The 20,928-nt window shown below is 46.6% G+C and overlaps 1 protein-coding gene across 1 annotated transcript in view; it reads right to left on the bottom strand.

Annotated features, from left to right (window-relative positions):
• Nucleotides 1-20,928, bottom strand: part of ABCA4 (ATP binding cassette subfamily A member 4) — a 255,198-nt gene that overhangs the window by 29,958 nt on the left and 204,312 nt on the right. Inside the window, exons 30-37 of the mRNA XM_073571415.1 lie at nucleotides 16,425-16,514; nucleotides 13,196-13,388; nucleotides 12,910-13,004; nucleotides 7,711-7,743; nucleotides 6,867-6,972; nucleotides 6,698-6,772; nucleotides 5,342-5,511; nucleotides 4,555-4,732 (exon numbers count right to left, since the gene is read on the bottom strand). Of these exons, the coding sequence (XP_073427516.1) occupies nucleotides 4,555-4,732; nucleotides 5,342-5,511; nucleotides 6,698-6,772; nucleotides 6,867-6,972; nucleotides 7,711-7,743; nucleotides 12,910-13,004; nucleotides 13,196-13,388; nucleotides 16,425-16,514 (940 nt within the window). The remainder of the gene's footprint in view (nucleotides 1-4,554; nucleotides 4,733-5,341; nucleotides 5,512-6,697; nucleotides 6,773-6,866; nucleotides 6,973-7,710; nucleotides 7,744-12,909; nucleotides 13,005-13,195; nucleotides 13,389-16,424; nucleotides 16,515-20,928) is intronic.

Genomic DNA, 20,928 nt, shown 5'->3' with positions numbered 1-20,928 from the left:
TGGGCATGGTCGATTCCCTTGGTGACCACCTGCCTTGCGCTCTGTGATGTAGGTGCACCGCGCCCCAACCCATAAGGCTTGCGTCGGTGGTCAAAACCTTCCATTGACCGGAAAGGATTTTCCCCTTGCAAGCGAGGTTGGCTTGAGCCACCCGTGCAGGGACCTCCTGGTGTTTGCTGATAACCGGAACTCCCTGTCGAGGGAGAACGGATTCCTGTCCCAGGACTTGAGGATGGCCAGTTGAAGGGGTCTGAGGTGAAACTGGGCAAATGGTACCGCCTCCATTGCTGCTGCCATCCTGCCAAGTACTCTCATGGTATACCGGAGAGATCTGGGGGACTTGCGGAGGAGTGTGTGAACTCCCAGATGGAGAGCCAGTGCCTTGTCCCTGGGGAGGATCACCAGACCCTTGGAGGTGTCGAATAGCATCCCCAGGAAGGTCAGAGACTGACTCGGGGTAGTCGAGGACTTCTGTAAATTGACTAACCATCCCAGGCGCGTCAGAGTGTCGATCGTGATCGAGACGTTGACCTTGCCGTCCTTGAGGGTGGAGGCCTTGATGAGAAGGTCGTCCAGGTATGGAACGACTACTATGCCTCTGGAGTGCAGAACATCCATGGTAGCTGCCATGACCTTTGTAAATGTTCTGGGGGCCGTGGCCAGACCGAACGGGAGGGCCACAAACTGATAATGGTCTTGGTTGATTGCGAATCTGAGAAACCTCTGATGGGAGGGAGCAATTGGTATATGCAGGTATGCGTCCTGTATGTCTATGGAGGCAAGATATTCTCCTTTTTCCATAGACGCAACGATTGACCGGAGGGATTCCATGCGGAAGTGACGAACTCGAACGTACTTGTTGAGTTGCTTGAGGTCTAGTATGGGTCGGACGCTGCCTCCCTTCTTGGGCACACGAACAGGTTGGAGTAGAACCCTCGGAAGCGCTCTTCTGCTGGGACTGGCACTATGACTCCTGCTCGCAGGAGGGAAGAAACCGCTTGACGGAAGGCCTGAGCTTTGAGCGGGGATTTTGGAGGGACAGATGGAAAAAAACCTGTGCGGTGGGCTGGTAGTAAACTCGATTTTGTATCCTGAAGACACTATTTCCTTGACCCACTTGTCTTCTGTAATAGGCAGCCAGACCTGCTGAAAGAGTAGCAGTCGTCCGCCAACAAGTGGGGTGTCTTCGAGAGGGCATGAGTCAGGACGAGGGAAAAGTCTGAGGTTTTCCTCCTTTAGGTTTTGCCTGGCTTGCCTTTGATTGCCAGTTCCTGTCCGGCCTCTGTGCCGCCGTGTGTTGTCCCTGCGGGGGGAACGATTACGGTTTTGTGCTGGGCGTGAGATGGACCAGCCCGAAGAATTCCGAAAGGATCGGAAACGAGATTGATTACGCCTTTTAAACGTGCGTTTTGGTCTTAGTTGAGGGAGGGAAGTACTTTTGCCCCCGGTAGCATTGGATATCATTGTATCCAGCTTTTCACCGAAAAGACGGCCACTGAAGTACGGGAGATTTGTTAGGGACTTTTTTGAGGCCGCATCCGCTTTCCATTCTCTTAGCCAGAGAATACGCCGGATTGTAATGGCGTTTGATGCTATTCCCGCTATTCCTCTTGCAGAGTCCAACGCTGCAAGGACCATGTAATCTGCCACCACTGCAATTTGCACCGCCTGGTCCGCCATCTGAGGATTTGAAGCTTGAAGGCCCTTTTGCAATAGGGCAGCCCAAGCCATTGCTTAGAAAGGATTTTTTGGAATTCCGGGTGATTAGGGAAGACCTTCGATGGTTTCTGAACACTTTCAAAGGAAATGTTGTGTTCTGGTGCTTCCGGGGTTGGATCTGAAATGTCCAGCACCCGAAGGATGGAAGAGACGATATCCTCAACTATCGCAGTATTGCTAGGGGGACTAGGGAGCAAAGCGTTCTCTGTTTCGTTATCTGAATTGGAGTCACATATGCCCTCTGAGTCCTGCGCATCGCTAAGGAGCTCCCTAGCGGGCGAACTAGAGCGGAGGTTTCCCGTAGTCTGGGATCATTGTGGAGATCCGCATTGTCCTTCTCTATCAGGGGACGGCCTCGGTGACCTGAGGCCACTGTGTCTTTCCCTGGAGGGGGAAGACCTATTGCTATGTGAGGACACAGCTGAACGCGACCTGTGGGTCCGCTTACGCCTCGAACTGTCGGAAGCGCCCTGATCATGAGACCGGACGTCCCTTTGCTGGGTAACGTTCATAGCCGAGACATGACCCTGCAGAGCCTGCAGTAATGTGGAGGTCAGGTTATCTATAGACTGTGTCATAGACTGCGACATCTGAGTTGCCCATTCCAGCGCAGTAGCGGTCGCAGAAGCGTTGGTAGGGACTTCTTGGGGTTCTGCTCAGTTTTTTTTTTGGGTACAGTCCCGGCAGTGCGGATACGTGCTGCCGCTGGGGAGAGTGCAGACTGCATAAAAGCAGTCTTGCCTGGTTCTTTCCTTTGAGCCCGACATAGTACCTAGGCTGATTAATAGAGACCCTACAGGGGTATCTACGCAGAGGAAAAAGGAGTAGGAGAGCGCTATAGGTTATAGGAATTCACAGCTGAGTACCAAGGACCCAGCTGTGATCTTACCCCACCGGTGCTCCCCTTAGGTCCAGCGCTGATAAGCCCCATGTCCTGTGCCCCCCGGAGACTCTGTGCTGCCTTCCTCCAGGTGCAGCAAGATGGCCAACGGATTCTGAGGTGGAGAGGGAAGGGGGCGGAGAGCTGGAAAAGGGCGCGCTGGGCCATGTAAAAGCGCGCCCTTCCTGCCTTGATCCGCCCCTTCTATGACACTGCAGTGTCATTTTCGTCATCCGGGGGGGCGTGCCAGGGGCGGGCCGGGGGGCGGGGAAAAGGCGGCGGCTTCGGCTAGGCCGAAGCCGCGGTCTAAATTAGAGGCCTGATGCCCAGGAGGGCTCCAGAGCGGCGCGGTAGTCCGGGAGGGGGTCGGATTTGCACCGGACCCCCCCAGAATGGGCGACTGGCTAGCGGTGGGGGCAGCAGTGCTAGCGGTTCCTGTGTGGGGGGTCCCTGGAGCGCCATGGAGCCACTGCTGCTGCAGAGGCAGGGGCGCAGAAAGCCCTGTCTCTGCTGTGCCACGTCTGCCTGCACCCTCCCCCGGCCCCAGCAGGATCCCACAGCTGGGCTGGGGTCCCTGGTGCAGAATGCTGTCTGTACTCCGACCCTACCTGCAGCGTCTCAACCTAATGCCCCCTGCGGGGGATTAGGGAGGGTGCGTCTGTCACCGTCAGGGGGTCTTCATCCTTGCCTCAACTTCAACCCAGACCCTGAAGGGGGTTGGGGAAGGAGGGGGGGGTCTCAACTTCGGACCAGTACCCGAGGGACTGGGGAAGGAGCGACATGGGGGACCGCCATCTCTACTTCAACTGGGCACCCCTAAAAAGGGGGCCAAGGAAGGAGCCATGCCGGGAGTCTCGCTGGAGACCCACTTTTCTTCATCTGTTCCGACGAAAGGAAAAAAAGAAAAAAAGGTGTGCCTCCTTGCGACACTAAGCAAAAACTGGAGAAGGCTGATGCCGTCCAGGGGTGTATACTGCAGAGGAGGAGCCAAAGTTAATCTTTTTCAGATTATGCATAGTGTCGCCTCCTAGTGGACAGCAGCATAACACCCACGGTTCTGTGTCCCCCAATAAGGCGACAGAGTAATAATTATTTATTTTGGATATAAAAAAGTTGTGAAAGAAAAATGAAAAATACATATTAATGCTCACGTCAACGCGTTTCGAGGAGTATAAGCTCTTAAGAGCTTGTACAGCTCGAAACGCATCAGATTTTTGTGTATTTTTAATTCTTTCTCCACAATTTTTTTAGTATCTAAAATAAATATGATGCTTTAAAATATTTTTTCTTGTGGTTGCTGGATTTTCCTTTTTCTCCTTCATAGTTACAGTAGAGACCCTGTTATACAGGGTAGGCTATTTATATGGATACACCTAAATAAAATGGGAATGGTAGGTGAATCAACTTCCTGTTTGTGGCACATTATTATATGGGAGGGGGGGAAACTTTTCAAGATGGATGATGACCATGGCGGCCATTTTGAAGTTGGCCATTTTGGATCCAACTTTATTTATTCCAATGGGAAGAGGGTCATGTGACACATCAAACTTATTGAGAATTTCACAAGAAAAACAATGGTGTGCTCCCTCCTGCTATATACCAATGTGCCACAAGCAGGAAGTTGATATCACCAACCATTCCCATTTTATGTAGGTGTATCCATATAAATGGCCCACCCTGTAGAATTAGTATTTACTCGGAGCTACAAACTACACCTTCTGGACTCAAAGCTTTGACTTTCTACTTAGCATGTTGGCACTAGTGAGCGGCAGGATCACTACCCCTTAGATGAATTATGGGGTCCCCATTTTCTTGAACGCACATCTGTCAGACATGTATTATTCTTTTAGTAATGCAACAATTCCTATTCTTCCTTGTGTGATCATGTGTCATCGTCATATCATTGTATTCACCATAGCACTTTGTGACAAAAAAATAAAATGTATGTAACTTACTATATCCCAGGTGAAGTTTGTGAGCCAGTAGACGGCTGGTGTCACCCCACTGACAAACTGAAGGTGCTTGGCACTCGAGACCCTTTCTTGAATTAAATACAGCACAAAGCTTGCTGGGATGAAAGACATCGCAAATATCACACAGATTGCTACCACCACGTCCACCGAGGTAGTGAGCCTGGAAAAGAAACACTTATCAAGATACAGACATTTGTAGAGAATTTTTGAAAAATTTTTTTTTGATCATCGAATTCTTAAAGAGGCGAAAAAAAAGTAAAAAAAAAAAAAAATTAAATTCATACTTACTTCCTGCACCGGTGCTGGAAGACCTGCATCCCCCTTCGCTCTGCTGAGATGGGGGTGTTATTATAGCCTGTAAACTGATTGGCTGCAGTGGTCTTATGACTCCCCCCCCCCCCTGTTGAATATTGATCCCAGTAGACAGGTGGGGGATGCAGCACTGAGTATGGAGGATCATGTTGCCAGTTCAGGAGTTGAGTGCCATTATATTCTTCACCTCCCCTTGGCTCATTAATGAGGGGCTATTCAATAATGAACACTAATTATTAATTACTAGAAAAAAAAAATCTGCACAAAGGGTGTCTCGCTTGGCTGTTATGAGTTACTATGTATTACAGTAGACATTGTATTGGCTTGTGACAAGCGTGGCTTGCAGGTCGAGTAGTGGACTGGACACATTGAACATGTAAATCCTAACACTACGCAGACAACTAGTTTGGAAAATGATATCTTTCTTCTTACTGCTAAGAACCTGCTCTGTACTTACACTGTGACCTCAGACAGCTGATCCTTGGTGAGATTGAGTGGATGGTTGATCGCCGTTATGCCATACTCCTCAGGGTCTTTATCTTCTCCGAGGTTGGCTCTGAGAATGGCGTTGTTGGCAACATTGATGAAGATAACCATCGCATGCCAGCCTTTGTTATTGAACCAGACCTGGTTGAGAGTAAGAAGCTTGTTAATGCTCCAGTGTCATGTACAGCACAAGTAAAGGATGATTCCCATCAGACTCTCATGGCTGAGAAGAGGATATCTGTCATGGTTCTGACCATTGGAGATTGAGTTATGGCATCAGCCAAAAGACTCTGCTCTGCTTTCATTCATATCTCCCATGGAAATGAACAGGAGTTAAGGAAATTGCACAGCACGGCTGGATGGAACCCTGTCTGCAAAACTAGTCTGCCCTGCTTGGTTTTTATAATTTGTATACACTTTATCTTTCTATAACTAAATGTGTTGGGGACATGATTTGTGGCATTTATTAATACAGTGTATAAGCATTATAGGATCTCCTCCAGATTACTGATACATTTATCCTGAGCTCTACTCTGAGCACATGCATCAAGGTTTCTGTCTAAATCCCTGAAAAACGGAATTCATAGAAAACTCCCAACAGAGCCATTGAGTAGAATGGTGCAGGCGCACCAAATTGGTGGATCCCAAATTCTCTAAAATAACAGAGCATGTACTCACCGTTCCTGGGTCAAGGGCTTGTTCCACGCCACTGTTCGGCTCTTGGTGTTTTGGCTGCAGTAGTGATATGACATCAACAGCATGCATCACCACTGAAGCCAGTCACTTTGACTGCGGTACAGCCACTGAGCTCAGTGGTTGGCTACAGCGGTAATGTGCACAGTCCACATACAATAACCTCTGCAGCCAGGACACCAAGATCTGAGCAGCAGTGAGGAGTCGGCCCTGGACCCTGGGAGGGAGAGTACCTGCTCTGTTTGTTATTTTAGAGTGTTCTTGGTCCATTTTCTTGAAAGTGGAAAACCCTCTTTAATGACACAAATGCCTCAAATAATCTTAGAAGGAAAACAAGGAAACACTGGGAATATTATACACAAAAAAATATGCCAATAAATGGGCAATAACCATATAACCACCATATAACAACCAGATAACCAGTGCCGATAATAAATGGGCAATAAACAACTATAATTGTTTTCCCAATTATCTGTGCCGGGCAGAATAATTAATTTTATGACATTTCCTAACAGTGGAGACCTTCGGGCTTTGGAGGTAATTATCATGGTGAAGTGTATGGACACAGCGCAGAGACATCCCATGGAAATCACAATGTTCTAATGGAAACATCAGAATGTCAGCGTTGTGGTACCTTGACGTTGTTCTCACTTTCCATGTTCTTTATGAAAAATTGTAGTTCTCGTGATACGGTCTGAGTAACGGGGCCCTGCCGGGGACACAGATACAGAACTAGGAATGATCAGGAACTATATTGCAACCTTTCATTTACTAATCTGAAAATACTTTCATTTCTTACTTACTCCAGATACATTTGTCATTTGACCAAGATGCCTGAAAAAGTCTGTGATGTCGTCTCCTTCTACATCAAGAACTGGAAGCTTTCCACCAACTGAAATCCCTCCATATCTATAGGAAATAGACAAGGAAAATTGTTATTTTCTACATTGCTCACAATCGGCTAAAGGTTAATTGGTATTATAACATCCATGTCAGAACGAGAAAAGTACAGGAAGAACACATATGCATAGAGATGATGCATTACTCAGCTTACATACAGCCGTTTCACCCTTGTTAGGCTTCTTCAGGGGTTTAGTAATCATTGCTCCTGTGGTGAGTGTTTGGACTCACCAGAATAGAACAATTTATCAGATTAGTGTGAAAATGACTTTAATTACTTGTCAGATTTTAACTCCGCTCTTCACTGAAATTCTACATGTTATTCGCATCTCCCATTATTGAGATGTGACAGCTTTTACAGGGTACGTTATTCGTAACTACCACTAGAGGTCAATCCTGACCACACAGAGTCCCTGATCACACATAATGCAATAACTGTGTGTTTTGTAAAATATCTACCGTTTCACGTAAGCCTTTAAAAACCACAACTTCACACACTGTTTTTCGGTACCTAGTAGCACAATGGTCACAGCCATAGGAGTGCACTGAGCTGGTGACAAAATGCGCGTAAACCCAATGGATCTGCACAATATTCGCATGGCTTGATATTATCACAATTTACAGGAAATCTGAGTAAATCTTACCCAACATTGCACAACCTACTGAATTATAAGAACACATCACCCAGCTTTACAACAGGGATACAGAAATGGGGGTGTTTGGGTTTATAAAAAATAGGACTCTCACCTTTGTTCATTGACCCAATATTTGATCTTCATACTAAAAGCAATAAAAACACCATAAAGTAAATGCATATATTGTTAATGACATGGTGGTCTGAATTTTCTAGATATATAGATGTAACACATTAATAAAATAACATTTATTACATACAGTCATATGTTAAAGTTTGGGCACCCCTATTAATGTTAACCTTTTTTCTTTATAACAATTTTGGTTTTTGCAACAGCTATTTCAGTTTCATACTGTATATCTAATAACTGATTGACTCAGTTATATTTCTGGATTCAAATGAGGTTTATTGTACTAACAGAAAATGTGCAATCTGCATTAAACAAAATGTGATGGTGCAAAAGTATGGGCACCCTTATCATTTTCTTGATTTGAACACTCCTAACTACTTTTTACTGACTTCCTGAAGCACTAAATTGGTTTTGTAGCCTCATTGAGCTTTGAACTTCATAGCCAGGTGTATCAAATCATGAGAAGAGGTATTTAAGGTGGCCACTTGCAAGTAGTTCTCCTATTTGATTCTCCTATGAAGAGTGGCATCATGGGATCCTCAAAACAACTCTCAAATGATCTGAAAACAAAGATTATTCAACATAGCTTTTCAGGGGAAGGATACAAAGTTGTCTCAGAGATTTAACCTGTCAGTGTCCACTGTGAGGAACATAGTAAGGAAATGGAAGAACACAGGTACAGTTCTTGTTAAGCCCAGAAGTGGCAGGCCAAGAAAAATATCAGAAAGGCAGAGAAGAAGAATGGTGAGAACAGTCCAGGACAATCCACAGACCACCTCCAAAGACCTGCAGCATCATCTTGCTGCAGATGGTGTCACTGTGCATCGGTCAACAATACAGCGCACTTTACACCAGGAGAAGCTGTATGGGAGAGTGATGCGAAAGAAGCCGTTTCTGCAAGCCCGCCACAAACAGAGTCACCTGAGGTATGCAAAAGCACATTTGGACAAGCCAGTTACATTTTGGAAGAAGGTCCTGTGGACTGATGAAACAAAGATTGAGTTGTTTGGTCATACAAAAAGGCGTTATGCATGGAGGCTAAAAAAACACAGCATTCCAAGAAAAACACTTGCTACCCACAGTAAAATTTGGTGGAGGTTCCATCATGCTTTGGGGCTGTGTGGCCAATGCCGGCACCGGGAATCTTGTTAAAGATGAGGGTCGCATGGATTCAACTCAGTATCAGCAGATTCTTGACAATAATGTGCAAGAATCAGCGACGAAGTTGAAGTTACGCAGGGGATGGATATTTCAGCAAAACAATGATCCAAAACACCGCTCCAAATCTACTCAGGCATTCATGCAGAGGAACAATTACAATGTTCTGGAATGGCCATCCCAGTCCCCAGACCTGAATATCATTGAACATCTGTGGGATGATTTGAAGCGGGCTGTCCATGCTCGGCGACCATCAAACTTAACGGAACTGGAATTGTTTTGTAAACAGGAATGGTCACAAATACCTTCATCTAGGATCCAGGAACTCATTAATAGCTACAGGAAGCGACTAGAGGCTGTTATTTTTGCAAAAGGAGGATCTACGAAATATTAATGTCACTTTTATGTTGAGTTGCCCATACTTTTGCAACGGTCAAATTTTGTTAAAATGCAGATTGCACATTTTCTGTAAGTACAATAATCCTCATTTGAATCCAGAAATATAATTGAGTCCATCAGTTATTAGATATATGAAACTGAAATAGCTGTTGCAAAAACCAAAATTGTTATAAAGAAAAAAGGTTAACATTAATATGGGTGCCCAAATTTTAACATATGACTGTATATTAGGGAAGAAAAGAATCATGCTTTGCACTAATTACTGGTAACCTTAAATGGCTTGTCAACCTTTTTTAGACATTTTTTTTCTTTTCATACTTAAAGAGTAACCATCGCTTTTAATAGTTTTTCCATAACTCAACAGTACACATGAAAATAAGAAACTTTGTAATATATCTTATCAGGGAAATCTGCTTCTTTGTCCTCCTGGACTGATTTTAAATTCTCATTTCATGGGTAAAATTTGTATTCAGTGAAGACAGATTTTCCCCAGATGACAGTTGGTGCTTATAAAGTTCTATGGAGAAGTGTAACGGTCATTTCAGGAGAACTTGCAGCAGAATGTCTGTGTCTGCCTCTAGCTGCTCCTTCCTCCTCTCCGCTCCCTTTTGATAGGATATTAAAAACACCAACTGCCATCTCCTATCTCAGTATTGGGAAAATCTGTCTTCACTCAATGCAGTATGTACAGATATGACCTATGAGTGAAAAGTCAGTCCAGCAGGAGGAAAAAGCTAATTTCTCTAAAGTAGATTACAAAGTTGCTTATTGTCATGTGTACTGTTCGATTTTTGAAATAAAACAAATAAAATGGTGGTTACTCTTTAAATGCATGTGTTTAGGGTTGAAAAAATAATAATTTTTGCAATTTTCAATATAAATCTTGCACCATTTGACTTTTACAGTGATGTTGATCTGCAGTTATAGAGCTCAGAAAAAAAAAAGACAGATGAAAGTGTTACAAACTTTCCGAAAAACGTCATAGCGGGCTGGCTGACAGATTCTCAGTTACTGTAACTCATTCTGCGGCCAACAATAGACAGAGTAATACAGAGGCTTTAGCTGTGCAAATTTTGAATGGAAACCAATTGCAAAAATGATGTTTAGCCCAGGCCCCTGATTACATTCATTTAAAGCGCAACCATTGTTTTAATTTTAATTTCACAACAAAAGAAGAAACTTTGTAATTCATCTTAGAGAAACCTGCTTCTTTCGCCCCCTGGATAACTTTTTACTCTCAATTCATGGGTAAAATCTGTATGTAGTGAAGACAAATGTGCATATTACTGAGATAGGAGATGAAAGTTGGTGCTTTTAAAATTCTATGGAACGTGAAGAGAAGAGGAACTAGAGCCAGACACAGACCTTTCTGCTGCAAGTTCGCCTGAAACATTAGTTACAATTCTTCATAGAACTTTATAAGCACCAACTGTCGTCTATTTTAAAGGGGTATTCCCATCTCTAAGATCTTATCCCAATATTGACACTCCCTTGATAAAGCGCCTGTGGCGGGCGCGAAATGTACGTCGGGTGTCGTTGCATGGGCCTTCACCTCCTCTGCTCCCCGGTAAGCAGCCTGCCTTTACTTGTTTCCACACTTCGGTCATTTGGACTGCTGGGCGGGTCGTCTCCCGGGTTCTCTCTGGCACAATTGCGCAGTTTTGATATGCTGATACATATGTTATTTACTATTTAAGAATCCTTTCACATGTCATTGATTCATTTATGTTCAGTGTCCATTGGACTTGCACATTGACCCCTCTGGATGTTTTTTTTTTTTTTTTTGGCGCTCTAGACATGTACAACTATGTACAATACACATTTAATTGAGTATGCCATATTTGACTATCTTTTACCATTAGACATATGTCTGTTATGTGCAATGCCCATGGGCTGACTGAACGTTGTGCCATGTAGATTTCGAGCACTGGTATCATTTTATTTACCCTGTCCTTGTCTGTCCTGATTGTCGTATCATTGGGGCTTATCCCCCCTATTTTAGTCAACTTGTATACTTGTCAGCACTTGATGTGAGTACTAATAAAATTTATACTTTTGCATATATTTTGTATCCGTTACTCCGTTTTCTCCTTTTTAAGATTAGTATATGGAGTGGTAATCCATGCACAAGGCGTTTTTGGACCATGGTCACCGCCTTGTCTCGTTCTCTGATACTGGGCATTATCATATATGTATGTAGTAGGTATAATAATAATAATATTAGAAAATACCTCCAATTAGCAATGCAGCATAGTTCTTCAGATTCACTATGTCGCTTACCTCATGTAGGGAATTGAAGTAGCTTAGGTATCCACCATGGTTATGTCCACTCATATAGTAACAGTAAGGTAGATAGCTCTTAGTGGTCGTACCCATGGACACATGAGGTAAGAGACATAGCGAATCAGAACAAATATACTAAATTCGAGGGATTTGCTAATATTATTAATATTACACCTACTACATATTGGGTTAGGATCTTGAAGATGGGAATACCCCTTTAAGTAATATGACAATCTGTCTTTACTAAATTCTAGTAGTGGCATGCTGATAGACTCCTACGCAAAAAGACTGAATGTGGTCATAAATTTAAAGGGAACTTCAACAAAGTATTAGTCTAAGGGTGTGAACATTTATGCAACCACATTATTTTAGTTCTTTATTTTTCTTTTTCCACTCCAAAAAAAAAATTCAGTTTGTTTCTCAACTGAATTCTACAGATTATGAATGACGATAAATAAGGAAAATAAGGAAACATTTCTTCAATGATTCTTCTTGGTATGATTTTTATTACATGACAAAACTCTGCTGCGTAGACTTTTATATCCTCTGTAAATGTTGAGTGCAATATAATATCTGACCACTCTATGGTGTTATTATGGGGGCTGTTCATGGAAATATTATATGAATACCGTATGGGAATATTATGTAGGCATTTTACTTTGCCATTATTTACACTGTGAACAGCAGCTCTCTATGGCAGTATGAATTATATTTGTGGGCGGTATTATTTAGGCATTATATAGGAGTCTTATTTGAACGCTTTACACAGGTTGGTTTTGGAATTGTAAGACATTATTATTTTACATGTGCAACTTTAAAAATTTGGCAAAAAAAAAACCTGAGTGGGGAACTGCCCTTCCCTTGTTACCCAAAGCCCCATTTTTAATAGAATCCATTTTGACCTGGATATATGGAGGGTCCACTAGGGGGAACAAGGGGACTCTAGATCATGTATCACTTTTTAAAACCATTGTTAATATATATATGGAAAAAACTTCTCCTTTATGAGTTTCTTTCAAGGTTTCCAAAACATTAGCGTCATAATCCAAGAGATTATAAACATTATCTCCAAGGTCACCTCTAACCAGGACTAGTCCGCACATCAGATAATCCCCCCCCCCCGATGTAATATCTGACCAGTAGACATTTCCTAATAATATTCTTACTCCTGATAACTCTATTCTCCACCTTGAGCAACTTTGGAAATAATTAACTTTCAACACTTTTGGCGCAACTTCCCGCAAAAAGGAATGAGCCCACGACTTGTGCCGGACCGGATAATTGACAACAGATCTGCACTAGAGTCAAATATCTCTATCCATCAATGTGATGTCCACGGCACCTGCTTCTTATCAGAATGGGGTATGTTTTCAGGAGATAATCTGAAATATTTCGTTGTGTGAGGTCCTGGAGAATCTCGAAGCTCGGCTGGATCCTCTGAGAAGATAGCAAAATGCAATAAAAATTAATTTAATTCTTTTGACCAGAACAAATATTCATGAAGCTGTCTTTTATTAGCGTGATTTATATTTATTGGTATTCTTTCAAACCAATAAATACCCAGAATGTAATAAATCAGAAGTAGTAAGCAGTATACAGGTGCGGGAAGGAAATGGTGTGATCTTTACCTGTGGCGGCGGTCGGCCTCCAGCCCCCTCGGGACATTCCGGCAGCATTATAAGCTTATTTCTTGAACTACATGTACATGATGGGGATGGATTACTAGGAGTCCACTCATGAGCTAACAGTATATTGGTTACACTTGGAGACACGGTAGGGATGGTCCACTCATTTGATGTGTTTGTACAGGGGAACTTCTTGCTATGAAATGAAAAAACAAAAAAGCTATTAGAGGGGTTATCTGCAACTCAGAGAACCCCTTCAGAATGCCCTATGTTTCCCCCCAGTAAGACAATAACACTTATATTCACCTACACTGCCAGAGCAGTTCCAGCAGTGTCTGCACTGGCTCTCACATTATTATGTCACACGATCCCCTGGCTTCACACTGCCCTTTTTCAGACAAATCATGACATCTGGAGGAAGCGAGAGCAGCCACAGTCCTCACTTCCTCTGGATGTCAATTACATCAGTAGGAGAATAGAGTGAAGCCGGCGCTGATTGGCCACAGTGATAGCATGACATAATGTCATGCAATCCCCAGGAAAGACAATGCAGATACCGCTGGAACAGCGCAGACACAGGAGGTGATTCCCAAGAGAGACAATGCCGGCACCGCTGGTACAGTGTCTGCACAGGAGGTGATCCCCAGGAGAAACAATGCCGACACCGCTGGAACAGTGTCTGCACAGGAGGTGATCCCCAGGAGAGACAATGCCGGCACCGCTGGAACAGCACCGACACAGGAGGTGATTCCCAAGAGAGTCAATGCTGGTACAGTGTCGGCACAGGAGGTGATCCCCAGGAGAGACAATGCCGCCACCGCTGGTACAGTGTTGGCATAAGAAGCGATCCCCAAGAGAAACAATGTCGGCACCGCTGGTACAGTGTCTGCACAGGAGGTGATCCCCAGGAGAGACAATGCCGACACCGCTGGAACAGTGTCTGCACAGGAGGTGATCCCCAGGAGAGACAATGCCGGCACCGCTGGAACAGCACCGACACAGGAGGTGATTCCCAAGAGAGTCAATGCTGGTACAGTGTCTGCACAGGAGGTGATCCCCAGGAGAGACAATGCCGGCACCGCTGGAACAGCACCGACACAGGAGGTGATTCCCAAGAGAGTCAATGCTGGTACAGTGTCTGCACAGGAGGTGATCCCCAGGAGAGACAATGCCGGCACCGCTGGTACAGTGTTGGCATAAGAAGCGATCCCCAAGAGAGACAATGTCAGCACCGCTGGTACAGTGTCTGCACAGGAGGTGATCCCCAGGAGAGACAATGCCGACACCGCTGGAACAGTGTCTGCACAGGAGGTGATCCCCAGGAGAGACAATGCCGGCACCGCTGGAACAGCACCGACACAGGAGGTGATTCCCAAGAGAGTCAATGCTGGTACAGTGTCTGCACAGGAGGTGATCCCCAGGAGAGACAATGCCGGCACCGCTGGAACAGCACCGACACAGGAGGTGATTCCCAAGAGAGTCAATGCTGGTACAGTGTCTGCACAGGAGGTGATCCCCAGGAGAGACAATGCCGGCACCGCTGGTACAGTGTCTGCACCGGAGGTGATCCCCAGGAGAGACAATGCCGGCACTGCTGGTACAGTGTCTGCACAGGAGGTGATCCCCAAGAGAGACAATGTCGACACCGCTGGTACTGTGTCGGCCCAGGAGGTGAATATAAGTGTTATTATTTTACTGGGGGGGCAGGAATTCAGAAGGGGTTGTCTGAGTAGTGGATAACCCTTATAACAATGGTTATGAGCATTATAAGACCTTTTTTTTATCACATAATTCCTTTACTTTCTCATTTTGACATGTTTTAAACACTTTGAACACTTTCAACTTATGGGACAGAATAGTGGCATAAAAAAGCTAAATATAAAGCAAGCATGTCACCCCCAAACTGACTTTTAGACTAACTTTACAGTGGGGACTTTACCCCTATGAAAAGTCATACTAGCAGTGTACCTGTTACTAGTGAACATAACTTTTAATCCATATGCAAATGATTGGGCTTTGTTGCCCTTATTGCTCCTCTTTGCTGATGCCGCTCCTACACACGGAAAAGTAGCAACCGGCGAGAGCCAGGTAATAGAATGCGAACAACCACTGTGTGCACGCGGCGGGCACAGCCAGTATCGAAGTGCATGCAAAAACATGTGAGGCAGCATTCACCCTAGTGGTGAGCGCTGTCCATCTCAAGCTAGGGCAGTCCCATATACACACATTGAGAGGGTGTAACTGTGCATCCAGCTCATGTACACGCCATTGGTGCACTGAAGTCCACTCATTTGCATATGGATTAAAAGTTGTTTTCAAATTCAATGTATCAGGAACAAGTATATGATTTTATAGGGCTGAATCCTAAAATGCATTTTGGAGGTGGCAGACTACCTGTAAAAATCTCTTTGAAAAAGACCATCTATGAGACATTCTCTGAATCACACCAAGGGTTGAATTATTGCAAATTAATCAACTCAGGAAGGAATGTGGATCTGGAGTGAAATGTCTAAAATTTCTAAATCACAAAAATAAAAAATCCTGCAGATTCTCACATATCATTTATTAAATATTTGATCTAATTGTGCTCTAAACATTAGGCTACGTTCAGTTTCAATTGTAGAAATTAGGTACGTGTTTGAGCCTGATGATTTTCTGCAGATTTTCTGTACCAACTAACTAATGAAGTTACTTGCTTTTTTTAATTGTGTTATTTTAACATGCGTTTTTATCACTTTTTTATGATTTTTGTTACTATTTGGTAGGTCAAGTTTTAAAAAAAAATAGTTTGCTTTGGAAACTTCCTGTTTGCTCACTGATTCATCTTTCATAAAATTGTACTGATAAAGTCCATTGTGTAATAAATGCGTTTTACTGGGTAATCACAGTGGGAATAATAAAAACGCAGATGCGTTTCTTATCTGCGGAATTTCTACAATTCATTCAAGTCTATTGCTCAAATCTGCAAAGAAAACACGTCATTACTGCAATAGAAATTAGAAATTCACATGCTCACGATTTCAAAATCGCAACGCAGGTCTATTTCTGCAGTGTCTATAAAAAAAAACAATGGGCAAGAGATCAATGGAAATCTCAGCCACTCTCCTGGTACTGTTATATGCTGTTGTATTTTCTGCATGCAAATACGCATCGGAAAAATTATGATATACGCACTGCGGGAACTGATATATCATCCAGAAAGTAACTTCACTGCATTACTTACCCCAGAGACAGATCTTTCATACAGCGAGTCCCGAAGCCTGGACTATTCAGGAAAGCATTTGACAAGGGCACTACGTGCTCACTACCGGGCTGCTCATTACTAGGGTAATAGTGAGAAAATAATTGAATTAATAATGAATATATAATAATCCACAATTTAAAAAAAACTACAGGACTGAGTAAAAGAAGATAATGGATATTAATGCTTTGAAGAACAGACTAAAGGTGAATTCGCACTGTATGGTCCTTGTGAATGAGCACGCTCATTTCACTATAATCTGGCAGTCCAAACAGGCTGATGATCACCCGACGAACAAGCAAGAAGCTTGTTCATCTGGTGAAATGATCTTTTGTGCTGCAGAAAATATCATCAATAGTAAAAGTGTTTTTTTTCTATAGATTCGGTTGCAAATAATTTCTTTTATAATGCTCTATTTACGAGTAAATGTCATTCTCTATTATATTTTTTGCACACGTCTTCTTATATGTGCGTTGAACAATTCTGGTATTTGCAGCCATATTGCATACAATTGCATATGTCACCCATTAAAAAATGTTACACTGCATGTTTTTTTTTGCAATATGCCTCTGTATTAGGCTGAATCCAGATGTTCATCATGCATGGTTCAAGTGTGGGAAGAAGGGCCCCCGCCGAGGGTCCGTGCCGGAACCAAGGGGACCGTCACCTAGGTTCCGGGGGAAACTGTTCCCGGGGGACAGAGTTCAGGGACGGACCGTTGAGATGGCCAGATGGGCTAGGGGAGGAGCCAGTATAAAAGGGGCGGGGAACGCTAGTCACCGTGATTCAGCAGACTGGGACAGAAGCAGCAGGAGACCGTAGAAGCGACTGAGAACCAGAGCGACTTATCAGAGCCAGGAGAGACGTTCCTCGAGGACATCAGTGGGACGGCGCCCAGATGACCGTCCGAGAGCCGCTGCCCCGCTTCTGCCCATGGCCGCTGCCACCTCACCTCAGCTCGCGGCCGCTGCTGCCACTCCTCTGCCCGCGACTGCGGCCTGCCCGCGGTCGCTCGCGGCCGTTGCCGCCTCGCTTCGGCCCGCGGCTGCGGCCTGTCTCCTGCCACCCGTGGCCGTCCTGCTCTTACCCGTGGCAAGTCCAGTGCCGCCGCCGGCCACCGCTGTCCCGCTCCGGTCCGCGGCAAGGGCGGGGCCGTTGCTCGCTGCGGATTCCCCGTCACAGCTGGTAGCTGCGCAGGAGGCCTGCCCCTCGCCACCCCACATCGCTGCCGCTTGCCCCAGTCCAGGTGCTGCGGCCCATCCATCCAAGGACTCCTCCGGGGCCTGTGGTGCTCCAGTGTCATCGGAGCGCCGGAGAGATCGAAGACTTTGTCAACGCTTCAGCAACTGGGCCCAGCGACTGCTACGCCGAAAGACCACCATCCTGAACAGCGAGAGACATCTGGACAGCTAAGTTGACTATATAATTAAGGACCCATAGTCGGCCATACCGTGGCCCTATAGTGACCAGCCTTCGCCGGGCGTAGTCGTGTTCTACCCTGGTCGTGTTTGCTTGTATTGAGCCTCTGCGAGGGCAATTCTTGTTACCCCTTTGGTTTGTTAGGCTACAACTGAGGACAGTTACCTCTAGGCCTATAAACGTTAATACTAAAAGCACTAAACCGTCTCGCACCTCGTCACTACGTCCTGCATACCTGCGAGTACCACATTTGGCGTAGTCGGCAGGATGCAGTCTCCGAACGCAGACGGCGGTGCGCCCGACCAAAGTGGGGCCGCGGGTGCTGCTGATAATGGGGCCCCCCGCTCCAGCCTCTCTCTAGGGGTTATGCTAAGTAATTTGCCCTGGCTTTCTGGCTCCGATACGCTGTTGTGGAGCTGGACAGAGCGTATGCAGGGCCTTTTCCGCATGCATCCGATGACCGCCGATTTAGAGGCCGAGGTGGCCCTCATGGCGCTAGAAGGGGAAGCCCGGAAGTCAGTGATGTTGAGACCCCCAGGGCACCGCAACACCTTTGCCAGGGTCTTGCAGATTCTGGAAGAAACCCATGGGAATCCAACAAACGTGGGAGAGTTAAGGACCCGGTTGTTTAGTTGGATGCAGGGGGAGGGAGAGACCATCACCCAGTACATGAATGCTCTCCAGGAACTATACACAGCCATAGAGTGGAAGGACAGAATAGGGGTAGGGCCCATCGACATTACCCTGCGTGACCTGTTAGTGACCGGACTCCGGGACCCGTTAATCAAGCAGGCATTGCAGGAGCAGATCCGAGTGAACACACGCATAGCCTTCTCTGAAGTGGGGAGTCAGGCCCCGGTGCGAGAGCAGGAACAGGGGATGACGGTTCCCGTGGGGAAGGCCCGGAGCATGGAGGCTTCCGTAAGCGTTGTCAGAGAGCTTCAGTGGATTGAAGAAATGAGACAAGAGTTGAAGAGTATCCGGGGCGAGCTGGCCGAAGTGAAGAAGAGAACGGAGCCCGCTCCCAGCCTGGCAACCATCCCGGGCCTTGGGGGCCTCGCAATACCTGGGGTGGTCGGGCCTCACCGCCCCGGTGTTATGAGTGTGGAGAACTGGGCCACTTCGCACGAGAGTGTCCGTGGTGTGGGAGATACCCACCCCTGCGGAACATTAAACTAAAGGGCTCCAGGCATGGGGGACGCCGCTCGGAGCCAGAAGCCACAACAAGGGGTGGTGGAAGTACCGAAGATCTGGTTGCTAAGTGCCCAATAGTGTGGGCCAAAGTCGAGGGTCGTGCTGTACGGTGCCTAGTGGATACGGGGTTGCAGGTAACGACCATGCCTGCAATTTACTTTCGGCAGCACTTCCCGGAAGCGGCAAGACCCCAGTGGGGTTCCATGATACGACTAGTAGCCGCAAACCAACTGCTGGTGCCTGTTTCCGGAGTGGTATGGCTCCAGATGACGCTGTGTGGGAAATCTCTCAGCTGCCGGGGAGTGGTTCTAACCCAAGGAGAAACTAGCGACCATCATCCAGTTATCTTGGGAATGAACATACTGCGAGAGTTCGGCAATCTACTCCTCAACGACCCCACGCAGGAGACCCTGAGCCAGTGGGGTTCTCGCACGGCCCAAGGGCAGGTCTTCCAGCGGTTGGTGCGGGAGGCGTGAGTGCTCCAGGAGTGCCAGGAGGGTGAGGCGCTGGGCAAGGTCATCGCGCTGGTGGCTCCCCCACTCGTGCTTCCTCCAGGGCAGACGGTGGTGGCCCTGCCGATCCGCGCCCCAATGCCACTGGAGGGCGTGGAGGTGCAGGTGGAACCATACTACTCGGAGCGCCTGCACCCTGGCATACTGGTAGCCCGCTCCCTGGCCCCAGTGCGGGAGGGGACCGTCCTGGTGCGTTGTGTCAACCTGGAAGACCAGGATATCACCTTGAAGCCCCGGGCTGAAATGGCCAAACTAGTGAGGCCCTTGGAAGAGATGCTGCCGGACCCCGCGGTCCAGTTGAAGGTGCAACCCGAAGATCCTTCGGCAGTAACGGTACGAACTCTACAGACTGCCATATCCTCGACCCAGGAGAAAGGTCGAGCTATCCTGGAGAGAATGCAGGCCGAACTCTCCGGCCTAGCACCAGCCCAACTTCTCCAGGTAGAGACACTTCTCGGACAATATTACGGTGTCTTCGCCTGCCATGAGGACGACTTCTCGTGTACCATGGCCATTACGCACGGGATTCCTACGGCCGGAGCGGCCCCCATCCTGGAGCGATATCAGCAAATACCACCGCAGCTATACCAGGAAGTGAAAACCCTATTAGCTCAAATGCTTCAGATGGGGGTCATACGAGAAAGCCAGAGCCCCTGGGCGGCCCCCATTGTACTGGTTCGCAAAAAAGACGGCACTCTGCGGTTTTGTGTGGATTACCGAAAGTTGAACGCTTGCACCATCAAGGATTCGTATCCGCTGCCCCGCATGGAAGAGTCTCTGTCCGCCTTGGGGAACGCGACATACTTTTCGACTCTTGACCTGGCCAGTGGGTACTGGCAGGTGCCGATGTCGGAGGAAGACAGAGCCAAGACGGCATTTATCTTTCCCATGGGACTGTTCGAGTTTAACCGGATGCCGTTCGGGCTGGCCAACGCCCCAGGAACCTTCCAGTGGTTGATGGAGTGGTGTCTGGGAGACCTCAACTTTGAAGCCACGTTGATATACTTGGACGATATTATCATCTATTCCGCCACATTCGAGGACCACCTGCGGCGGCTGGGGCAGGTGCTCGGCCGGCTGCAGAAGTACGGGTTGAAGGTAAAGCCCCAGAAATGCCACCTGTTCCGCACCCAAATCGAATATCTGGGGCATACCGTCTCGGCGGAAGGTGTCAGACTGTCCCGGGAAAATGTTGCTGCCATTCAGGGGTGGCCTACCCCAGAGACGGTGAAAGACATGCGGGCCTTCCTGGGGTTGGCCGGCTACTACCGTCGGTTTGTAAAGAATTTCGCACGCCGAGCCCGAGCCCTGCAGGACCTGCTGAAGGGAGCTCCAGCCGGGGCGAATGGACGGAAGGTCCAGTGTCAGCA

Source organism: Dendrobates tinctorius, unplaced genomic scaffold (assembly GCF_039654945.1).
Source record: "Dendrobates tinctorius isolate UK_male_01 unplaced genomic scaffold, ASM3965494v1 ptg000029l, whole genome shotgun sequence".
Taxonomy (NCBI): domain Eukaryota; kingdom Metazoa; phylum Chordata; class Amphibia; order Anura; family Dendrobatidae; genus Dendrobates; species Dendrobates tinctorius.
Note: the sequence above shows the minus strand (reverse complement) of the source record. Positions and strands in the feature narration are given on the sequence as shown.